Below are 25,404 nucleotides of genomic sequence, written 5' to 3' on the forward strand. Positions count from 1 at the left end.
GGGGATGACCAACTTTTAAACCCTTGTCACTTGTGGGGAGAAATTGCTATTTTGTCCAGATGCTTTTTTTATCATATGCTGCCAAAGGTGCGTGGATGACCTGTGACCTATTTTATCCTTCAGCAAAACATGCAAATTACAAGAGATCTGTTATTTATACTTCCTAGACTACTTTGACCTTACTCTACCACTCAACATATGCTTTTGAGAGGCATCAAAAGAGGCATCGCCAGAAATTTTCAGACCGCTATCAGACCCATCTTCTCAGGCACTACATAGTGGTCTGCAATGCCAGTCCAGAAATACAATTGAACCTAATCATAAGTGACAGTTGATTGGCAGTAACCATACCACAGTCAGCCAGTGGATGCCATCACAAGGAAAGATCACAGCAGGTTTTTCTTTGATTTGAATTACCAACAGCCAAGACATCATAACAATAGTATGCCATTCAGCCTATTAAGCCGCCTAACTGCTCAATATGATTGAACGTTTTAATACTGTTTACTCACCATGTCCCAATCACTCAGGTTCCCTAATTACCAGTGGTGCAATCAATCTCTGCCTTAAACATACTTTGAGACTATATGCCCACAACCCTCTGTTGAAGAGACTTGCAAAGGTTCGCAACTCTGAGTAAAATAATTTTTCATTAATTTGTACCTAAATGGCATTCCCCTTCCTTATAAATAATGCCTCCTGGTTCTAGACTCCCCAAGCAGGTTGAAAATCTTACCTGCATTTACCCTGTCCAATCCTTTCAGTTTTTGTAGGTTTCAATGAGATCACCTCTCATTCTTCAAAACCGAAGAGAATGCAGGTTTTGTTTCCCCAATCTCTTCTTAGGACAGCCCTGCCATGCTGGAACATCCTGGTGAATCTTCGTTGCACTTAGTCGTTGAATAATATCATTTATGGGATAAGGAGATTAAAACAGTACTCTAGGTGTAGTCTACCCAAGCTCTTAAATAATTGAGGCAAGACTTCACTTCCTGAGAATATTCACTAATTTTGAGACCTTAGAGTCTTATATTCTGATCAAACAGAGTGAGAGGAAGAAGCAATTAGAAGGGAGATACGGAATAATTGAATAGAGAAAGATAGGTTGATACCAATCAAAAAAACAACACTTGGTTTCTTCATCTTTGCAATGATGTTGGTTGTTTTACAGGAAACACTTTAGTGTAGCACTTTCCAGTGGTGAATGTTAAGAATTACAGTGGAGGAAGCAGAGCAGCTAAAGGAGCTTTGATATTAATAAGCGGCACATGATTATGGCTTCATTGAACATGGTGATTTCACACCCCTCCACAGCAATTTCAGTGTATAATATACATATAGTAAAGGTAAAGTCACCATAGTCCTACTGGACCATAGGCTACCCTGTCTTAGAGAGTGACAACTGGTGGTGGTTTAAGGGTTGATGGTTTAAGGGTCACTGCACCTCAGGCAAGGGCAAAGTTTGAGAAGGAGAGTCTTTCATGGTTACCTTGGCCGATGCGGGAATTAAACCCATGCTGTTGGCATTATGCTGCGTTGCAAACCAACTGAGCAGCCAACTGATCTAACCCAGTTATACACAATATTATACACTGCCTACCAAGAAACATGGTCATTTGAAGCACAACCTCTGAACATGGTTTATTATCAAAGTATACTACTCATGATGGCTACCGCAAGTTGTGAATGCTGATATAAAATTTGATCTAATGATAAAATATATTTCTGACAACGGCAATGTTTGTTAATTATTTCCACTGTGTAGATTTTATAGTGATTGTGGAAGCCTAGACATACATAATTATTTGCTTGGTTTACCTTAGTTGCTCTTTGTGTAATACTGTATAACGTCCATTCTGGTTCATTGCTCAAATTGTCATCTTTTTAACCAGTTTGTTAACAAAGGAGTGTCTTCTGATCCTGTGGACGATATGGATACCGAGGAAGCACTGCGAGAGTTTGATTTTCTGGGAACATCAGAAGATGAAGGTGCAGGAGAGTTGAGAAGTTCAGGCAATGGAACAGAATGGGGTAAGATTTCACAATACTTTGTTACTACAGAGACAATTGATCTTACTTTCCTTCAAATTTTGTTTAAGATCAAAACTTATTGCACACAAGAGGAATACGTTAAAGATAACTCTGTTCAGTTGATGATGTTTTCTTGGTGCATCTTGATAAAGGGCCAAATGCAAAAATATTTATCAAGTTGAATGTGTATAAACAAAAGTAGGCATATTTATGACCACCTTTCTAAGATAAATATTGTCCGCTCATCACTGTTTTATACTTTCTGCAACGGATGCTGGATCATCTTGAGTTATAATGGATCATCTCAAAGTGCCATTGACTCAGTGAGTTGAAGAATATGTTATAGAGTCATAGAGATGTTCAGCACAGAAACAGATCTTTCGGTCCAACTTGTCCATGCCGACCAGATATCCTAACCTAATCTAATCTCAATTGCCAGCACTTGGCTCATATCCTTCTAAACCCTTCTTATTCATGTACCCATCCAGATGCCGTTTAAATGTAATTGTATCAGCCTCCACCAGTTCCTCTGGAAGCTGATTCCATACACACACCACCCTGTGTGTGAAAATGTTGCCACTTAGGTCCCTTTTATATCTTTTCCCCCGGCACCCTATGCCTTTTAGTTCTGGATTCCCCCATTCCAGGGAAAAGACCTTGTCTATTTACCCTGTGCATGCCCCTCATGATTTTATAAAGGTAACTCCTCAGCCTCCAATGATCTGGGGAAAATAGCCACAGCTTATTCAGCCTCTCCCTATAGCTCAAGCCCTCCAACCCTGGCAACATCCTTGTAAATCTTTTCTGACCCTTTCAAGTTTCACAACATCCTTCTTATAGGATGGAGACCAGAATTGCATGCAATATTCCAAAAGTGGCCTAACCAATGTCCTGTACAGCCACAACATGATCTCCTAACTCCTGTACTCAGTACTCTGACCCAGAAGAGTGTTGGTCACTATTAGAGCCATTCTAGAAATAATTTCGTTGTGAATGTATTGCATTTGTTATTGTTTAAGAAAAACATTGCCTGATTTTCCTGTGACTTGGGATAATTTTAGTTTCCCTCATTGAAATGGAAAGAATATTATCTTAATATGAGTAAAAAGCACAAGAAGGAATACATGAAGGGATGTATTTTTCAGGGGGGGGGGGAGGGGGGGGGGGCAGCGGCGGCAGGAACCTCAACAGGAGGGGAAAGCAGCATTAGGATGACATCAATGACAGGGGTAACATGGGAAGAAGTTGCAAGCGTGTTTTGTCAGTACTGTTGAATTGTAAGTGTGTGATGGTTACAGTCATCAAGCTGACCAGTCAATAGGCAGGACAGAGTGGTGAGTTTGGTGGTCGTGGTACTCATTGGGTATGTATTTTGGAAGAACACAGCATTTCTTATGGGACTGTGTTTGCAGGCTTTAGTGACGAAGCAGATGGATTATATGGGGTGGGATTGGGGGATTCTGGGTTGGGAGAAATATGTCAAGGGGGGCATATTGAGTAGAGATACAAGGGCAGTGGTACACGGGGGCAAGCAGGAGGAACATGAGGGCAATACGTAGATGAGTACTACGGAACATTAATGAGAGGTGTTATGGGGATACAGGCTGCAAGGCTGAGGAAATTACAGGAGTGATGCAGTGTTGATGAATATGTCAATGAGGGTGGGTGTGGGGGCAATGGAGAGGGAGGGTCATGGGGGCAACATGTTGGGGGGTAAATCCAGGTGGTCTAACATGTCATTGAAACCTGAGAGGTACATCAGGGTGGGATTCAGCGTAGGGTTACCGGGAAGTAGTAGGTTTGGTGTTCTCAAGGGACATTGGAAGGGGGAGATCGTGGGGGTACATCAAGTAGGATGGTGGCATCAAACAGGGACATCAATGGGAGGTGCATTGGAGAGGAATGTCAATGGGGGATGGGGGGGGAAGGAACATAGGTGAATGTCGAAGAGGTGTGGAACTGTAGAAGACAAGATGTGTTATTGGGGTATTGATGGCGTTGGCAGGGGCAACATGACAAGCGAGTACCAGGTGAAAGTGAGGACTGCAAATGCTGGAGATCAGAGTCGAAAAGTGTGGTGCTAGAAAAGCACAGCCGATCAGGCAGCATCCAAAGATCAGGAGAATCGACGTTTTGGGCATATGCCCTTCGTCAGGAATGTCAAGGCGTCAGCAAGTCATGGGGATATGATAAGTAGGAGGGACAGACATGATGTGAGTTGCAGAGTGGCGCTATGGCACAGTCAACAGGCAGTGGTGGAATGGGAGATGGTATGGGAGCCAGATTCTGTATGGAGGTAATTACGCAGGCTAGGGGACACTCTATAATGGGTGAGCGTAGTTGGGGTGTCATTGCATGTGTGCAATCAGGGGCAGTCATAACTGCTACATGTGCTCCTTTGTTTCAGCCAGCATGCATGGCAGGGAATTCGTACGCAATTTTGTGTGTTGAGGGGAAGGCAGTACTTGCGTGCAGTTTGTCAGGTGATGGCATGCTGTCACACGTGCTTGGTTGGGAGAGAGGGCTCATCATGCTTGCGAGCTTTGTCAAGATCTGGAATGGGCAAGTTGCAAACGTGCTTTCTCAGTGCTGCTGAAGTGTAGGTGTGTGATGGTTACAGTCATCGTGCTGACCAGTCAGTAGGCAGGATAAGGTGGTGTGTGGTACTCATTGTGTATGTATTTTGTCAGATTTTGGAAGAGCACAACATGTGTTTTGGGACTGTTTGCAAGCTTTAGTGATGAAACGGTTGGATTGATAGTGCTGATGAATTTGAAATAGTTTAATTTTACCAATAAACTGTTTTGAAAATGTGTTTAAGTAATTTATTAATTATATTTCTGGATGGTTGTACCTTCAGAATGCTGAAATTGCTGGAGCTGTGTGCGCTCTGTGGTCTGTATTTTTTTATCACACATTAAATTAAAAGTGCAGTAATGCTCTTTAGGAACAAAACAAAATTTAATTTAATTATTCTGCAGCTCGTTTAAAGATCATTGCAGAGTATTTGGATAAATGAATTCTTTTGAAAATGTTTGTTTAAAAGGCAACAAGTGGAAGCAGTGCTACATTGTGGCAAGTGGGGGTTGGTGTGAGGGCCCAAAGGAGATAACTGCTGGTTGCACAAAGGCAAGGTTGCTGCAGTTTTATGATTATCTTTATGGGTAGAGTTCCATTGGTGTTTTTAACATTTCAGAAGTCTAGAACTTTATGGTTCACATTGTCTGTTTTGACACTTTACAAGAGCAATCAAAAGTCTGTTCTTTGCCCTGAATCATCATCTAGTTTAAAGGTTAGGGGCTTGATAGCCTTATATTGGTATTGATGCTGGGCTAATAACCTAGAGAAGGGCTGAAGAAGGGCTCATGCCCAAAACGTCGATTCTCCTGTTCCTTGGATGCAGCCTGACCTGCTGCACTTTTCCAGCAACACCTTTTCAGCTCTGATCTCCAGCATCTGCAGTCCTCACTTTCTCCTAATAACCCAGAGACTTAGGTAATGTTCAGAGGACCTAGGTTTGAATCCTACCACAGCAGATGTTGTTAAATTCCAAAAAATAATTTGTAAAATTTATCTAATTCCCTTAGGGATGGAAATCTGCCATTCTAACCTGGTCTGACGCTGAACTGTTCTCTGAAATGGCAAATAACGATAAGTAAATAGCGTGAAATGACACTCTGTTGTATCAATTGCTACAAACTCTAAAGAAAAGAATTGAAACCAAACTGACCACTAAGCATTGACAAAGGGACCCATAATAAAAACAGTCAACCTTGAAATGTCCTTCTTAGAAACATCTGGGGGCTAGTGCCAATATTGGGAAAGCAGACCAATGAAACAATAGTCTTACAGTCATATTCACAGAATCATGCCTTGCACACAGTGTCCCAGACAATGGCTTCGCCATCCCAAGGTATACCCTGTTCCACTGGCAGGGCAGAGAGGTTGAGGCACTGCGGTATACAGTTGGTAGAGAGTTGCTCTGAGAGTCCTCAGCATTAACCATGAACCACATGATGTCAAACACTGGCAAAGAAGCTTTCTGCTGAATTCTACGTTTGTGTCCTCCTGGCTGATCAGAACCTTTTTATATCTACTTCAATGAAGAGATACAAAAAAAGTCTTCAGTGCCCATTACCAAGTGTGACTAGGCAGTATTGTTATTGATGGAGCTAGTTGCATCCTAAAGGACATTGCTGCAGATGCAGTCTAACAGCAAGGTTTAAGGGAACCAAATAAGAAGGGGAAATAAAATACTTGACCTCATCCTCACTGATCCACTGGCTGCAGATACATCTGTCCTGACAGTATCAGCAAAAGTGACCAAAGCACAGTCCTGTTGTAAATAAAGTCTCATCTTCAAATGAGAATACATTTTCATTGTGTTGTGTGGCACTGTCACCATGCTAAATGGGATACTATTTGAACAAACCTAGCAACTCAGAATTGGGCATGTACAATGCACTGTGGGCCATCAGTAGAATTGTACGCCAATACAATATGTAACCACATGGCTTGGTATATCCTACCACTCTACCATCACCATCAACCCAGGGGATCAATACTAGTTCAATGAAAAGTGCAGAAGGGCATGCTAGGAACAGCAGCAGGCATATCGATAAATGAGATGTCAACCTGATGAAGCTAAAAAACAGGACTACTTGCTGCCAGGGAACAGTATAAGATAGTTAGGAGAGCTAAACGATTCCATAACCAATTAATGAGATCTAAACTCTGCAGTCTTGCCACATCCAGTCATGAATAGTGATGGACAATTAAACACTTACTGGAGGAGGAGGCTGCACAAATAACTGCATCCTCTACAATTGGAGAGCCCAGCACGTCTTTGCAAAAACCAAGACTCTAAAGCATTTGCAGCATTCATTAGCCAGAAGTGCAGGGGAATGATCCATCTCTGCCTCCTCCAGTGGTCTCCAGCATCACAAGCTTGTATTAAACCAATTGATTCACTCCACACAATGTCAAGAAGTGGCTGAAGGCACTGGTGACTGCAAAGGCAACATACCCTGACAACATTCTGGCCATAGTGCTGAAAACTTGTAGTCCAGAACTTGCCAAGCTATTCCAGTAAAGCTGCAACATTGGCATCTGTCAGGTGATGTGCAAAATTGCCCGGGTATGTCCTGTACACACAAAACAAAACTTCAACCCAGCCAGTTACTGATGGAAGATGGCATCAGCAGTGCTATTGAGCAGCACTTGCTTACTAGTAGTCTACTCCTCATGCTCATTTAGGGTTCCAAAGGGGCAACTCAGCTCCTTACCTCTTTACAGCTTGAGTTTAAACATAGAAAAGCTGAATTCCAGAATTGAGTGATCACCCAACATCTGTAATAGAGAACGTGTTAAAAGCTATTATTGTAGATATTAAAACAAAGGCATTTCAATAGGTTTAAGCTAATCATGTGGAGCCAGCATAGTTTTGTCAAAGGGAAATAACGTTTAACTAATTTTTTGGCGTTCTTTGAAGAGATAACTTTGCTGTGAATAAAAGAACACCAGTGAATATATTGTACTCAGATTTCCAGAAGGGGTTTGATAGGTGGTACATCCAACATTATTGTAAAAAAAAAAGTTCATGATGTTGGGGATAACATTTAGGGAAGGATAGAAGATTGGCTGGCTAACAGGAAGCACAGAGTAGGAAATAAATGGATCTTTCAGGATATCACAAGTGGTGTGCCACAGTTGTCTGTACGGAGGCCTCAACTCTTCTATTAATCTCAATATATAGATAAAGGAGCCAAAGGTATGATTACTAAATTTGTTGTTGATATTAATGTAGGAAAGTGAATTTAGAGGAGGGCATAAGGAGCTAACAAAGGGATATAATACATTAAGGGAATGGACAAAGATTTGAATGAAGGATAATGTGGGAAAGTGGGAAACTGTGCATTTTGGCAGAAAGAATGAAAAGAACACGTTATCTAAATGGGACATTTCAAAGCTCTGAGATGCAGAGTCATCTGGGTCCTAGCGCATGAATTGCAGAAGTGGGGGGTGCAGGTTCATCAAGTAATCAAGAAAGCTGCCAGAATATTATGGTTTATTGGAGGAGAATTGAATGCAAGAGTGGGGAGGTTATGCTTCTGTTACATAGGACATTGGTGAGACCGTTTCAAGAGTATTGTGTACAGTATTGGGCAATGTACTAATGGAAGGATGCATTAGAAGGAGTTAAGAGAAGGTTCACTAGATTAATACCTGGACTGAGTTACCTTATCAGGAAAGGTTAAACAAACTAGACCTATATCCTCTGGAGTTGGCTGAGTCATTAGTAAACTTAACTGAAACATGTAAGATCTTGTGAGGACTTGAATGGATGGACGTGGAAATGACATTTCCACTTGTGGAGAATCTAGAAGTAGCAACTGCCTTTTAAAAATCAGGCATCACCCATATAAGACAGAGACTATTTGATTTTGAGGGTTGAGTGTCTTTGGAATCCCCTTCTTCAAAGGTGTTGGATGCAGAATCTTCAAATATTTTTAAGGCAGGGACATCTAGATTGTTTATTACCAAGAGGTTGAAAAATTATTTGGGGTATATAGTGTTAAGGGTAAAATAAGATTAGCTATGATCTTATTGAATGGAGGAGCAGACTTGAAGTGCTGAGTGGCCTACTCTTGATCGTTGTTTGTATGCCTTGATAGGGCTGAATTTGACTGAGGGTAGCATCAAGAAGCCCTAGCAGAACTCAAGACAATGAGAATTGGGGAAAACTTTCTGCTGGTTAGCCAGCACAATGGAAGTTTATGGTTGTTGGAAGTCAGTCATCTCAGCTCCAGAATACCCTTGCAGTCATTACTCAGGAGAGTGTCCTGGTCCCAATCAACTTCAGCTGCTTCATCAATGAACTTTCATCGATCATAAGGTCAGAGGTTAGGGTATTTGCTGATGACTGTAGAATGTTTAGCGCCATTCACAACTCTGTCATACTGAAGTGTCTGTGTCCAAATGCAGCAAGTTCCATACAAAATCCACGTTTAGGCTGACAAGTGGCAAGTAATGTTTGTGCCCACAAGCTTGGTAATGGCCAAGTTCACCATTAGAGAATATTAATCTTACCTCTAAATGTTTAATGGCATTACAATTACTGAAGACCCTCTACCTCATTCTTGGTATTACCATTGATCAGAGGACTAACTATATCAACACTGGCTACAAAGCAGATCAGAGGCTAGGAATCTTGCAACGAATAATTGACCACTGACTCTCCAAAACCTGTCTAGCACAAGTTAGGAGTGTGGTGAATTACTCTCCAATTGCCTGCATGAGTAGTTCAAACAACACCCAAGAAGCTTGACATCACCCAGAACAAAACAGACCATGTAAATCTCATCTACAAATGTGCCCTTCCTCTACCACAAACACTCCATAGCAATTGTGCGTACTTTCTACAAGATGCACTGCAGAAATTCACAAAGCTCTGTGACATCTTCCAAACTAATAACCATTTTAATTCGTTGGTGTGCTATCTAGGGATAGTGGGAATAAGGTTCTGCTTGACTTATTGAAATGTGGTCAATGCGTTATCCACAAAGTCCAACGTTGATATAATTCACATTGTACTGTAGCTTTTATCTCAAATAAAAGATGGTGGTTTACCATTGCCTCATCTTTGTTGAGACTTGGAGCCCTACTCTGGCATGGAATACACTGGACTTTGAAGGTGCATGATTTGCTGACCTCTGATTCCTCTGAGCCGTTTTCTTGACAAGACCTTTTCTTTTTGCTTATCTCTTCCAATGCCCTTGCAAATAATCTAACTCCACAGGCCATGATGATCAGGAACTGTCTTTCTTTTGCCAGTGGTGATGTTTGCCATTTTCATATTTTGCTTGCTGGTGTTCTTTAAATAGAAGTATGGACGTCCAAGAGATCATGACGTCGAAGCCGTTCATTTTACAAGTGGTCTTCGGTATTTAGCTGTTATCCACATGCTAAACCTGCCCAAGCCAGTTTTGTGCCATTGGCTGAGCAGAGAGTATACACTGGTAGAATTCTAACACTTCAGGACCTCTAATATAAGATACAGGAATAGAATTAAGCCATTTGGGCTACCAAGTCTGCTCTGCCATATGATCGTGGTTGATCTGTTTCTCAACTTCATTCTTCTGTCTTCTCCACACAACCCTTGCTCCCCATATTAATCAAGAGCCTATCTCTCTCTGTCTTAAATACACTCAATGACTTGACCTCTACAGCCTTCTGCAGCAATGCGTTTGACAGATTCACCATCCCCTGGCTGAGGAAATTCCTCCTCATCTCCGTTCTGAAGGGACATCCCTTTACTCTGAGGCTGTGCTTTCAAGTTCTCGTCTCTCCTACTTGTTGAAACATCTTCAAGTCTAATCTATCCAGTGCTCTCAGTATTCAGTAAGTTTCATCTGAGATTCCCCCTCAACTTTGTAAGTAAAGTACAGACCCCGAGTCCTCAATCCCTTGTCAAGCCCTTCATTCCTGGAATCATTCTTGTAAACTTTTTCTGAACACCAGCTTATCAACCTTAGATAAAGGGCCCAAAACTGCTCACAATATTCCAAATACAGTCTAACTAGAGCTTTATGCAGCTTCCACAGCACATCTCTGCTCTTGTGGAGCTTCCACATGCTCCAGTCCTCTTGAAATGAATCCAGACATTGCATTTGCCTTCCTAACTGCCAACTGAACCTGCATGTTAACCTTAGAAACCTGAACTAAGACTCCCAAGTCCCTTTGTGCTTCAGATTTCTGAAGCCTTTCCTCATTTAGAAAATAGTCTGTCTCTCTATTCTTCCCATCAAAGTGCGTGACCTCATACCTTCTCACGACCTATTCCAACTGCCTCTTCCTTTCCTATTCTCCTGGCCTCTCCATGTCCTTATGCAGCCTCCCCACTTCCTCAAAACCATCTGTTCTCCACCTATCTGTGTATCATCTGCAAATGTAGCAACAATGCTCTCAATTCCTTCAACCCAATTGTTAATGTATAGCATGTTGTGGTTCTGTTCGCCGAGCTGGGAATTTGTGTTGCAGACGTTTCGTTCCCTGTCTAGGTGACATCCTCAGTGCTTGGGAGCCTCCTGTGAAGCGCTTCTGTGATGTTTCCTCCGGCATTTAAAGTGACTTGTACCTGCCACTTCCGGTTGTCAGTTGTCCGCTGTCCGCTGCAGTGGTCGATGTGCTTATTGATTGAATCTGTGGATGAGTGCCATGCCTCTAGGAATTCCCTGGCTGTTCTCTGTTTGGCTTCTCCTATAATAGTAGTGTTGTCCCAGTCGAACTCATGTTGCTTGTCATCTGAGTGTGTGGCTACTAAGGATAGCTGGTCATGTCGTTTCGTGGCTAGTTGGTATTCATGGATGCGGACCGTTAGCTGTCTTCCTGTTTGTCCTATGTAGTGTATGGTAGTGTGGCTAGTCCTTTGGGTTGTGGCATGTCCTCATTCCGTTGTCTTTCCCTTAGGCATCTGTTGATGAAATTGCGGGGGTATCTGTTTTTGGCGAATACATTGTATAGGTGTCCTTCTTCCTCTTTTTGGAGTTCCAGTGTACTGCAGTGTGTTGTGGACCTTTTGAACAGTGTCTTGATGCAACTTCTTTTGTGTGTGTTGGGGTGGTTGCTTACGAAAGCAACCACCCCAACACACACAAAAGAAGTTGCATCAAGACACTAATCAAAAGGTCCACAACACACTGCAGTACACTGGAACTCCAAAAAGAGGAAGAGGAACACCTATACAATGTATTCGCCAAAAACAGATACCCCCGCAATTTCATCAACAGATGCCTAAGGGAAAGACAACGGAATGAGGACATGCCACAACCCAAAGGACTAGCCACACTACCATACACTACATAGGACAAACAGGAAGACAGCTAACGGTCCGCATCCATGAACACCAACTAGCCACGAAACGACATGACCAGCTATCCTTAGTAGCCACACACGCAGATGACAAGCAACATGAATTCGACTGGGACAACACTACTATTATAGGAGAAGCCAAACAGAGAACAGCCAGGGAATTCCAGAGGCATGGCACCATCCACAGATTCAATCAATAAGCACATCGACCTGGACCCAATATACCGGCCACTGCAGCGGACAGCTGGAACTGACAACCGGAAGCGGCAGATACAAATCACTAAATGCTGGAGGAAACATCACAGAAGTGCTTCACAGGAGGCTCCCAAGCACTGAGGATGTCACCTAGACGGGGGACGAAATGTCTGCAACACAAATTCCCAGCTCGGCGAACAGAACCACAACAACGAACACCCGAGCTACAAATCTTCTCCCAAACTTTGAATGTATAGCATGATTAGTTGTGGTCCCAATACTGACTCCTGTAGAACCCCACTAGTCACCAGCTACCATCCTGAAAAAGACAGCTTTATCCTCACACTGCCTTCTACCAGTCAGTTAATCCTGTATCCATGCCAGTATCTTGCTCCAAACACCATGGGCTCTTATCTTATTTAGCAGCCTCCTGTGCAGCACCATAACAAAATCCAACTAAAATCCACTGGCTCTCCTTTATCTAACTTACTCGATACCATCTTAAAGAATTCTAAAATTTGTCAGGCATGATCCCCCCATGATAAAGCAGTGCTAAGCCAGCCCTATTTTAACGTGCATAACGTAATAATGGATTCTCTAAAATCTTACAACAACTGAGGTCAAGTTCAACCGGTCTATAATTTCCTTTCTTCTGCCTCTCTCCCTCTTTGTACAGTGGTTTTACATTCGGCATCTTCTAGTCCTCTGGGACCCATCTTGAAGCCAGTGATTCCTCAAAGATCACCATCACTACCTCTACAATCTTCTCAGCTATCTCCTTCAGAATGCTAGAGTGTAGTCCATCTGTTCTGGATGATTTATCTACCTTCAGACCTTTCAGCTTCCCCAGCACCTTCTCCTCAACGGCCACTACATTCACCTCTGTCTCTGACTTCCTTGAAGTTCTGATATGCCACCGGTGTCAAGTTCCTCTGCTATTTCTTTGTATCCCGTTACTACTTCTCCAGCTTCATTTGCCAGTAGTCCAGTGTCTACTGTTGCCCTTCTTGCCTTTTAAATATCTAAAAAACTCATACAATCATCTTTTATATTACTACCTAGCTTACCCTTGTTGTTTCTTCTCTCCCTTACTGCTTTTCTAGTTGTCCTTTGCTGATCTTTAGAGACTTCTCATAATCTTCACACATTGCACGCTTTTTCTTTTCCCTGAGTTCCCTTGACAGCCATGATTGCCTTATCCTCCCCTTGGTATGTTGTTTCTTCCTGATCCTTTCCATACACTGTCCTCCAATTTGTTCTGAAAACTTTAATAATCTTTGCTTATCTTTCTCCCTCACCCCCTTTACTTTTTCCATGCAACTGAACTCACTCCGCCACTTGTTTAGAGTCATTGCAATGTACAGCACGGAAACAGGCCCTTTAGTCCAACCCGTCCATGCCGACCAGATATTCTGTCCTAATCTAGTCCTGTTTGCCAACACTTGGCCCATATCCCTCTAAACCCTTCCTATTCGTATACCCATCCAAATGCCTTTTAAGTGCTGTGATTATACCAATCTCCTCCACTTCCTCTGGCAGCTCATTCCATACATGCATCACCTCTGTGTAAAAAGTTGTCCTTTAGGTCCCTTTTATATCTTTTCCCTCTCACCCTAAACCAATGCCCTCTAGTTCTGGACTCCACCAATACAGGGAAAATATCTTGTCTATTTATCCTATCCATGCCCCTCATGATTTTATAAACATAAGAACATTACAGCGCAGTACAGGCCCTTTGGCCCTCGATGTTGCGCCGCCCTGTCATACTAATCTGAAGCCCTCTGGTCACCCTTCAGCCTCCAACACTACAGGGAAAACAGCCACAGCCTGTTCAGCACCTTCCTATAGCTCAACTCTTCCAACCCTGGCAACATCCTTGTAAATCTTTTTGAACCCTTTCAAGTTTCACAACATTCTTCCGATAGGAAGAAGACCAGAATTGCACACAATATTCCAAAAATGGCCTACCCAATGTCCTGTACAGCCACATCATGACCTCCCAATTCCTATACTCTGTACTCTGACCAATAAAGGAAAGCATACCAAACACCTTCTTTACTATCCTATCTACCTGCGACTCTACTTTCAAGGAACTGTGAACCTGCTCTCCTAGGTCTCTTTGTTCAGCAACAGTCCCTACGGCATTACCATTGTATAACTCCTGCTTTGATTTGCTTTTCCAAAATACAGCACCTCGTGTTTATCTAAATTAAACTCCATCTGTCACTCCTCAGCCCATTGGACCATCTGATCAAGATTCCGTTGTAATCTGAAATAAACTTCTTCTCCACTACATCTCCAATTTTGGTGTCATCTACAAACTTACAAATTATACCTCCTCTGTGCACACCACTGGTCATAGGCCTCTAGTCTGAAAAGCAACATAGATCATTTCTACTGCTCTGCCCTCATCAATCCTCTTTGTTACTTCAAAAAACTCAGTCACATTTGTGAGACATGATTTCCCATGCACAAAGCTATGCTGACTATCCCTAATCAGTCCTTGTCTTTTCAAATACATGTAAATTCCACCCCTCACAATTCCCTTTGACAACTGTTTAAAGCCCTTGTTATGCAATTTGCCAGGACTGTGGACCGAGGGTAAGTTAGATGAACCCCATCCCATTGGAACATCTCCCTCCTTCCCCAGTACTGATACCATCGTCTCATGAATTCAAACCCGTTTGTCCCACACCAATCTTTGAGACACACCTTTATCACTTTAATCTTGTTAACCCTGTGCCAATTAGCTCATGAGTGGTAGTAATTCAGCAATTATTACCTTTCTGGTTCTGCTTTTCAATTTAGCCCCAAACAGCTCATATTTTCTCTGCACTCTCTTCCCTCTTTCTGCTTATAACATTGCTACTTACATAGACCACAAGAATGAAATCTTTTCCCTCCCACTCCAATTTCTCTGCAACCCAGATGAGATATCCTAAACCTGGGCATCAGGCAGGCAACACTGCCTTTAGCACTCTCGATCCTGGCCACACAGAATTGTGTTTATTCCCCGAAGTATACTATCCACAGTTGCACCTATATTTCTCATTGCTCCCACATAGAGTCATGGAGAGATACAACATGGAAACAGATCCTTCAGTTCAACCTGTCCACGCCAGCCAGAGACCCCAACCCAATCTAGTCCCACCTGCCAGCACCCAGCCCATATCCCTCCAAACCCTTCCTATTCATATACCCATCCAAATGCCTCTTAAATGTTGCAATTGTACCAGCCTCCACCACTTGGCAGCTCATTCCATACACGTACCACCCTCTGCGTAAAAAAGTTGCCCCTTAGGTCTCTTTTATAACTTTCCCCTCTCACCCTAAACCTATGCCCTCTAGTTCTGGACTCCCCTACCCCAGGGAAAAGACTTTGTCTATTTATCCTATCCATGCCCCTCATAATTTTGTAAACCTCTATAAGGTCACCCCTCAGCCTCTGACGCTCCGGGGAAAATAGCTCCAGCCTATTCAGCCTCTCCCTATAGTTCAAATCCTCCAACCCTGGCAACATCCTTGTAAATCTTTTCTGAACTCACATCTTGAATGGCTCCCTTATCACAGTGCTATGGTCAATTTGCTTATCCTCCCTCCAGCTCCCACTCTCATCCACACAGGGAGCAAGAATCTCAAAGCTGTTAGCCAAGTTCAAGGGCTAAGGCTTTTCAGCAATATCTCCTGGATCTTCTACCTGCCTTGTTCATAGTCACACCCTCGTGTCCCTGAGCACTGACTGAACTTGAGATAGTATTCCCAGGGGTGTGACTGCCCTGAAACACACTTATCTAGTTAACTCTCCCACTCCTGATGTGTGAGTGTTTGAAGCTCAGACGCCAGTTCATTAACTCTGAACAGCAGTTCCTCAAGCAACCAACGCTTGCTACAGATATGGACACTGTGAACCACAATGGGGTCCACCAGTCCCCACGTCATAGGTACAGCACGTCACTTGGCCCTGTATTTCTGTTTTAGTTAGTTAGCTCTTAATTAGGTTTATTAAAAACATTCTTATTCGTCTTTTTGTCTGTAACTGTAAATATTTACCCTATTTACCTTCAATCGGAAAGTAACCTACAATAGATACTCAAATTGGTAGCTACTACCAACCAATGAATTTGTGGTTTTCGTATGATGTCAGTCTTTCTTTTGTGCTGGGCGCCCGATCCTGTGTTTCATGTATCCTAAAAATAGACCTTACAAAAAAAGAACCAAAAAAGCAAGCAGAACTGTGCCAGGACTGTGGACCGGGCGTAAGTTAGATGAACCCCATCCCATTGGAACATCTCACTCCTTCAGCACCTGAACTGTATACTCATTGGGACTGTGTGTCAGTCCAGATGTGATCTCTCCTTCCTGACCATGCGCAGCTTGTTGACCTTGTTCTGCCAAGCAGAACAGTGTGAGACAACGAATGTGAAACCTGTTCAGACTTTTCTCTGATCTAGCCTATGTTGTCCAGGCTTCGCTACTGTCAAGGAATACATTGAGTGCATAGGCTTGGTGGACTCAAACTTTGGTGTTCTGAGTCAATTTGCTGCTGTTCCACATGCAATCAATTTGAACAGTTGCTGCTTTTGTGAAGTGTGTTGACTTCAGCATCAAATGACAGATTGCTAGTGATTGTGGAACTTAGATATGTGAAGCTGTCACAACATCTAGTGTCACATTGTCAATGCTGATAGACGGTGATGTAGCACGTTCCAGACGGTCACCTTTCTGAGGCTGATGGTGAAACCAAACTCTTTACATTTGAGAGAATCTCCCCATTTGCTGTTGTGCTCGTCAGTATGTAATCGGTGTATCACAAAACTCTGAGGACTTGGTCCATCATTGTACTGGACTTCAGGTGAGCAAAACCGAATAGCAGCCTGTCCGTTCTGGTGTGCTGGGAATCCGGTGAATCTCAAAGGATTCCAATGCTCTGACACCAATTGTGTTTCGTACAGAGGAGATCACATTGAACAGCTTCAGTGGACAGTCAAATTCGTCCAGAGCTTGTATAAATTGCTATACTCTCATAGTTGAATGTCTTGCTGAAAAATCATTTGGAGGCAATACCTATTGCTCCCCCTTATTTAAGGCATTTCTCTTGCAGCTGCTGGATTGGAAGACTAGGTCTAATATAGATCTTCTAATTCTGAAAGTAAACTAGAATTTGGATGGATGTGTTGAGTCAAGACCTGCAATCTGACACAGTCAGCATAGGCAAATACTTATCCCATGATGCTTAACAAGAGATACCCAATAGTTGTTGCAGTCACTGTGATGGCCCATGTTCTTGCACAAAGAGATCTGACCATCTTTCTTGGTCAGTCAATTAATCATCATCAAGCATCCATATTTGATGCAGTCCAATATAAGTGAGTTCATTGGAGATGTGTAACCTGTGAATGACCTCTGTTTGCTTGTTCATTTGCTGGAAAATGGGATTTGAGTGGATATGAAAAACAGGACTCTGGATTTAAATCTGTCTTCACAGCAGATTGTGACTAGAAAGCATGTCGATGATTTTAACTTTCTTTCACTGATACTATTTGAAAACCATATGACAACGGTTTGATCCTGTAATATACAAATTGTTAATATGGTAAACTTGACATTATAACCTATGACATACCTTGTAATACCATAATTGTGATATCACAAAATATTATCGTCAGTGTTATGGATGCAGTGGTGGCTGAGAGAGAGTTGAAATGGTCTGACGGGTGCTTTCATCTATTGATTGTATAAATCTGAGTTACATAGCTGCTGTCTGAAATCTAATAAGTGACTTATGAGCTTGTAGGCATGCATTTGTTGTTTCGCATGCAAGCTTCATGCCTTGTTCCTGGAACAACCAGCAAATATGAGAGACTTGTTTTGTTGTTCTTGAGTTAGCCCAAAATTGAGAATACTCCAGTATAGAAATGCTTTTTTTCCTTGATAGTGAATTTTATTTTGATTATTCAAATCTCAGTATGAACCTGCCTTGAAAAGGTTCCCATGGACCCGAATTGTCATATGGCTCTGACTTCAAGTAAATTTTGCTACTGAGATGTTGCAATGATATGGTTTTTAAACTAATATGTTGAAACTACCCTAGTAATGGTATAAGATTGTTCCATGAAGCGATCTCTGATTTGTTTCACTGTGCTGTGTTTAGACAAGGAAGATGTATGTCCCACACAAGAGAGCTGGGACGTGGACCAGGGACTAATAACCAAACTCAAGGAGCAGTACAAAAAGGAGCGAAAGGGGAAAAAGGGGGTGAAGAGTAAGTGCGTATGAAATCTGGTATACGTTTGGTTCATAAGCCCTCTCTTGCTGCACTTTCTTTTCAGAAAAGTATCCAGATACTTTTTCTGTTCCTTTAAAGCTACTTGCTCATGCTCAGCTACTCTTGATCCTCTGTCTCACCGTTGGCTTGGTTTAACTTTTTTTGGAAGTTGCTACCCAAAACTACTTCTCTTCTTTCAGTTTTCATCTGCAATTTTTAATTTTTGCCATTTCATTTATTTCTTACAAAATGGAAATGATTTCAAGCCATAGATTTTGGGTTTGTGTACTGAAGGCCAGTCAAACATCACTAGTAATGAAAGGTAGCTAGTGGAAAAATTTGGAAAATTTATTTTGGTCAGTAATTAACATAGCCGGTAATCATTCTTGTTTTCAACTGGAATTGATGACTTCTTAGGAGGGACGAGTTTTCTTTTGAGTATAAGTCTTAACATTGTGACTGGAAAAAAAGTCTTTAAAATGTTACTATTGGTGATCTTGGTTTTGCTAAAATATCAAAACTGGCAAAGATCATAGATAATAGAATTTATCTCAATAATGACTTGATCGTAAGTACCCAAACCCACATTTGCTTTGACTCATCCCATTATTCTATGCGATAGAGAGACATTTCTGAAATTCAGAGGATGAAGCTCTGGATTTGTGTTCGGTTCCTTCTCGTTGCAGATTTGAATCTTCAGCGAAGAAGACCTGAGGTAATGGTATCAAATCTGAAAATGGAGCCAGAGTGGATGGAATAACTCCTTGTTAAGCAATCTAGGGGAATGTAGAACGAGTTTGTTCTATGTTTTAATGTGATCTGATGTTTAGATCCAGTTCCAATTGTATGAAAGGCAGAAGACATCCCTCCTGTTTCATTTAGCATTGTGAATGTAATACACGATGACATACACTTATGAAACCCAAACTTGCTATTTTATTTAAGTACATAAGTAGAAAAGTGCTGTGTTGGGCAGAGTACAGACTATTACTTTAAGTTTGTAATACTTTATCCAATAGGCCTTCACAATCAGTCTCGCCAAGAAACTCATCCTCTATTTACTTGATTGGAAGGAAACTTAAAAAGCAGAATTTCTCACTTTAGTAGTCATATTTTAGGCAGTTGATCGACGTCTATCCATCTCGTCAGATAGTAAAAGTTACATTAATGTCTATCCTTCTGATTATCAGACAGTAAAAGTTTCATTAATGTATATAAATTTAGTGTCTGAAATTTATCTGGAAAAAAGTCTATATTATTCACTCTCTCAATTTTCTGCAAAATATAGATTACTGAATAATCACCAGGCCTGGCTGACAAATGTAGATAATGTTTACATCATGTCAAGCAATGGGTTGTCCTGGCGGAGCAGTGGCCATAGCATTGTATGAGTACAGTGTCACTCGAACTATGCAAATAGGCACTATTCACATGTTTAGAATCCAATATCTTTCAAGAGTAAAAAGGATATAGTTCAAATACACAATTTTAATGTATAATCAAGAAACAAGGGATAAACATTTCCACTTTATGAATGCTATACATACTGGGCACTGACCTCCGTCAAAATTCAATACAATTCAATGCCATACAAGAATTTTATAGGTATGCTGAGATAGAGGAAATGGGCCTGATTGAAGGTTTATTTTCCCTGTTATACCCTAGTTGATGATCTACTCATTTGAGGATGACATTAAAACTGCAGGCCATAACTGGGTAATTATAACTATAATATTTCCTGTGTTTATTTTAATCATATTTTGATCCACTTTTTTCTACTTCAGACAAAGCTCTTATGAAAACATTGAACGAATATCTTAACACCAACATACTTGGAAATGTATAAGTAAGCCATTCTTTTCAAAGGCAGAGGCTTACAGAATAAAACATTACTTTCATCTCTCTCTTTGTTTCTTAACAGGGCCAAATAGATCAAAGTTACAAGATATGTTGGCTACTTTAAGAGATGTGGATGAGCTCCCTCCATTACAGTCTTCAGTAAATTCTCCACCCAGGCCAACTACCACACGACTGACTGAGCATGAAGCTGGCAGAGCAGAAGAAGGTAGGTGAAGGGGAATCTGGGCAACTTAAGTTAGTGAATTGAGTCGTCTTTAAGTCATCTTTACCATGTTATTATCCTCATTTATTTTGGATTAAATTTAATAATTTTGAATGAAAGTTTTTGATAATGAAAGTTTCTTTTCTTAAAACTATTCTTTCTAGTTGAGGCATTGACCTTTCCTCCAGGAGCAGGAAAGTCCTTTATCATGGGTCCAAATGAAGCACTGGAAAACGCATTGGGTCTTGGAGAGTTAGCGGGTCTTACGGTTGCTAATGAGGCAGATCCTCTAAATTATGATGTAAGTAGGAATTTCCAGCAGCTAATCAGATTTATTTAAGAAGACTAATTATTAATATTCTAGTGCAAGTGAGAATTACTACCTATGTAGTTTTGTGATCAGTCAGTAAGAGATTGACCAAAAGTTTCTTTTGAGTATAAGCATCAAAGGAGAGAGTTTTTTTGTGGTGTTGGGAATTATTGGTAAAATCTGCTGCTTGCCACTCTGGCTTGCATCTCATTCTCTGTAGCATGATGTATTTAACATTTGATGCTTCTTAACTTATGTAATTGAACATTAAAACTGATAGCTTAGCTGAGTTGGTAATACTAAATTCAGTCAGAAACTTCTGTGTTTAAGTCCTATTTGAGAATTTGGAACAGCATAGCAACACTGAGGGAGTTCTGTATTGTTGGAAGTGTTATTCTTATAATTAGTCTTCAGGGAAGCTATTCCACATAAATATCCCAGGATTCTAAGTAAATAATAAAAAGTAAAATTTTAAAAAATAAAGGTAATAGGGTAGAGATAGGGAGTTTGGTTTTCAACTTTTTTTTTATTAATTCATGGGATGAGGGCATCACTGGCTAGGCAGCATTTATTGCCCATCCCTAATTGCTCAGAGGACGGTTAAGAGTCAACCACATTGCTGTGGGTCTGGAGTCACATGTAGGCCAGACCAGGTAGTTTCCTTCCCTAAAGGACATTAGTGAAACAGGCGGGTTTTGCCTGAAAATGGACAATATTATTTGTGGTCATCATTAGACTTTTAATTACTCTTGAATTTAAATTCCTGCATCTGCCATGGCAGGATTCAAACCTAGTTCCCAAGAACATTATCTAGATTTCTGAATTAATAGTCCAGTGATAATACCACGAGGCCATTGCCTCCCCCATTTTCCAATATTAGCTGAGGGCACTAAGGTTTAGAGGGAACAGAATTATTAAAATGCATCCAGGAAAGCTTTTTAAAATCAGTATGTAGAAGGCCCCACAGAGAATGGACAGTATTGGACTTGATTGTAGGTAACGAAGCCAGGCAAGTAGTTGAAGTATCAACAAAGGAGAATTTTGCAGTTAGATTCAAGATTGTTATGGAAAAGGACAAGGATAGGCTTAAAATTAAAGTTCTAAACTAGGGAAGGGCCGATTTTTAATAAGATCAGGTGTGATTTGAGCAGATTGGAATGGGAGCATATACTTTCAGATAAATCTGTGTCAGAGTGATGCGATGCATTTAAAGGAGGAAGTGGGACGAGTATGGCGCCAACATGTTCCAATAACGACAAAGGGTGAAACCAGTAAATCCTATGAGCCCTTAATATTGAGGGATATACAGGTTTAAAGGAAGGTTTACGGCAGATATCAAGGGCTTAAAAAGACAGACGCCCTAGTGGAGTACAGAATGTGTCAGGGGAAACGTGAAAAGGAGAGCAAAAAGGACTTTGAAAGAATACTGGCAGGTAAAATCAAGAAAAATACTAAGTTGTAATATAAGTTTATTAAAGACAAAAGTATAATGAGGCAAAGAGTAGGATGCTTTAAGGACCACAGTGACCATTGTGCATGGAACCAGAGGACATAGGTTGGGTTCAAATTGTCCCTCTCACTAGTGAGCACTGACACAGTATGGAGATAGAAATCAGTGAGAAGGTCTGTGATATACTTAAAGAAGATAGAAAGGAGGTTCTGACTGAACTGACCTACTTAAAAGTAGATGAATATTCAGGGCCAGATGAAATGTAGCTGTTGATTGAGACAAGAGAGCCGAAGTGCTGGCAATAATTATAAATTCCTCTGACTACAGAAGAGGTGTCAGAGGACTGGAGGGCAGCCAATGTTATACCGTTATTTAAATAGGGAGAAAGAGATAAACCAGGAAACAATAAGCCAGTCAGTGTGACTTCATTTGCAGGGAAGCTATTGGAAGCAATTCTGATGGACAGAATTAATCTACATTTGGATCGGCAGGGCTTAATCAAGAATAGTCAGCATGGTTTTAAGGGCAGGTTATGTCTGACTAATTTGAGTAAAGTTTTCAGAGGTGACCAAGTGTGTAGATGAGAGCAATGTATTTGAGGGTGTCTACTTGGACTACAGCAAGGCATTTAATAAGGTCCCACATGCGTGACTGATAGCAAAGGTGAGCGCCCATGAAATCCAAGGAAATTTGGCTATTTGGATCCAGAGTTGACGGAGTGGTAACAAGCAGAGGCTGTTAGTCAAGTGCTATTTTTTGTGACTGGGAGTCTGCATCCAGTGGGGTTCCATGGGCATCAGTGTTGGGACTTCTGATGTTTGAGGTAGATATAAATGATTTAGACTTGAATGTTGGAGGGTTGATCAGTATATGCACAGATGAAACAAAAATTGGTGGAATGGTCAATAGTGAGGAGGATAGCCTTAAATTACTGGATGGGCTGATCAGTGGCAAATGGAATTCAGTAAGTTTGAGATGATGCACTTGGCAGGACAAAGAAGGCAAGGGGATACATGATGAAAGTTAGGATCCTGGAAGCACTGAGGATTAGAGGAACCTTGTTGTGCGTGTCAGCCAGTCTCTTAAGGTAAAAGGACAGGTAGATGAAGTGTTTAAGAAGAAGCATAAGATACTTTATTAGCTGGGACATATAGTTTAAGAGCAGGGAGGTTATGCTGGAATTGTATAAGTTGTTAGTTAGGCCAAAGCTAGAGTATTGTGTGCATATCTGGAATCCACGTTTCTCTCCTGTAATTGGATAGACTGGGGTAGTTTTCCCTGGAGCAGAGGAGTCTGAGGGGGACATGATTCAGATGTATAAAATTGAAGGGCATACCAAGAAAGAGAATTTACCTTTTGGTGCAGGAATCAGTGACCAGGGGTATCAATTTAAGGGAAGGGGGAGGAGGCTTGGAGGGAATGTGAGGAAAACGTTTTTCACTTAGACAGAGGTAGGAATCTGGAACTCACTGCCTGTAAGATTGGGAAAGGCACAAACCCTCATAACCTTTAAGAGGTATTTAGACACATGCTTGCGATGCAAAACTATTACAAGGCTGTTAGCCAAGTAATGGAGAATGCGACTAGCGTAAGTTTTCAACTGGTGCAGACTCAACAGGCCAAATAGCCTTTCACTCTGCTGTAAACCTCTGATTGCTGATTTGTACATAATTGTTCAGCTGGTATGCAACAACACAATAACAATGCAATAAGGCAAATCGGAAGTACAATAATCATTTTGGATTTGATGCCTGGTGTTCATCTACAACAGTGCTGTGAATTCCTTCCTCTAATCAAAATAATCAGAAACTGGTACAGAGTTAAAAATCACATAACACCAGGTTATAGTCCAACAGGTTTATTTGGAAGCAATAGCTTTCGGAGGCTGCTCCTTCATCAGGTAGTTGTGAAGGAACAGTGCTCCAAAAGCTAGTGCTTCCAAATAAACCTGTTGGACTATAACCTGGTGTTATGTGATTTTTAACTTTGTATACCCCAGTCCAATACTGGTACCTTTAAATGAGAAACTGGTAAGTTGACTTTATCACACAGGGCAAAAAAAGTCCATTCTCAAGAGGAATTTTGATAGAATAAAGAAAGACGAACTGTTTCCTGTAGCAGATAGATCAATAATCAGTGGTGATAGATTCAAGGCAATTGGCATAAGAGCTGTAAGGGAAATTGTGAATTTTGTTGAGGGAGTTATGATGATCTGCAATGCACTGCCTGAAAAGCTGGTGGAAACAAATTCAGTAATTACTGTCTTAAAACAAAATGGACATTGACTTGGAAAAAGCTCTGCAGTTTGCTCTATGAATAAGAAGCAGTAGACTGAAACCAATTGTATAGCTCTTTCAAAATGATGGTTCAGGCATGATGGTCTGAATATCCTCCATGTGCTAAATGATTCTACTATATTCTAAAGAAATTTTATAATGAAAGGGAAAATCCAACTAATTTAATGTTTAGGAGCTTTGAAAAAAATTCCTTATTCACTATTTTCTGAAATGTTTTGGGATTTCACAGATCACTAATAATAAGGATGCATTAAGAAAAACTTGGAATCCTAAATTCACGTTACGGAGCCACTTTGATGGAATAAGAGGCTTGGCATTTCATCCAGTTGAACCTGTTTTGGTAACTGCCTCAGAAGATCACACTGTGAAATTGTGGAATTTACAAAAGACTGCTCCAGCAAAAAAGTAAGTACGATGAAGGACAACAGTACATTCTTCACACAATTATTATGGTGCAGAAGGAGTCCACTCAGTCCATCAAGTCTACTCTGGTACTCAGCATTGTAACTTAGGCCATAAGAAATAGGAATAAGAGTAGACTGTTTGCCCCGTTTAGCCTGCTATACCATTCAATAGGATTGTAGCTGATGCACTTTCCTGTGTTTTCCTCATAAACCTGGATTCCCCCCACAGATCAAGAATCTACCTTATTCAGCCTTAAATATACATGAGAACTCTATTTCCACAGTTCTCTGTGGCAAGGAATTCCAACAGCACTCAACCCTCTGAGAGAAGAAATTCCTCCTCATCTCAATCTTAAATAGGCGCTCCTTTATTCTGCGACTATGCCATTTGGTCCTAGACTTTCCCATAAGGGGAGACATTCTCTCGGCATTTACCCTGTCAAGCTCCTCAAGAATCCTATATGTTTCAATGAGATCACCTCACATTATTAATTCCAGTGAAGAGAGTCCCAACCTGTTT

General features: G+C 41.2%; 1 protein-coding gene across 2 annotated transcripts in view; it reads left to right on the forward strand.

Moving 5' to 3' along the window:
• The window catches only part of strn (striatin, calmodulin binding protein), a 141,233-nt gene that overhangs the window by 84,191 nt on the left and 31,638 nt on the right, over window positions 1–25,404 (forward strand). The window contains exons 7-11 of one of the 2 annotated variants that reach the window (XM_043680661.2): window positions 1,893–2,031; window positions 18,248–18,358; window positions 20,283–20,426; window positions 20,588–20,724; window positions 24,710–24,885. In XM_043680661.2, the coding sequence (XP_043536596.2) occupies window positions 1,893–2,031; window positions 18,248–18,358; window positions 20,283–20,426; window positions 20,588–20,724; window positions 24,710–24,885 (707 nt within the window). The remainder of the gene's footprint in view (window positions 1–1,892; window positions 2,032–18,247; window positions 18,359–20,282; window positions 20,427–20,587; window positions 20,725–24,709; window positions 24,886–25,404) is intronic. The other variant, XM_043680668.2, reaches the window with a different exon arrangement.

The sequence above is a fragment of the Chiloscyllium plagiosum genome, unplaced genomic scaffold (genome assembly GCF_037043375.1).
Source record: "Chiloscyllium plagiosum isolate Xiang-an unplaced genomic scaffold, Cpla_swu_hap1 HiC_scaffold_3, whole genome shotgun sequence".
In the NCBI taxonomy this organism is placed as follows: Eukaryota; Metazoa; Chordata; class Chondrichthyes; order Orectolobiformes; family Hemiscylliidae; genus Chiloscyllium; species Chiloscyllium plagiosum.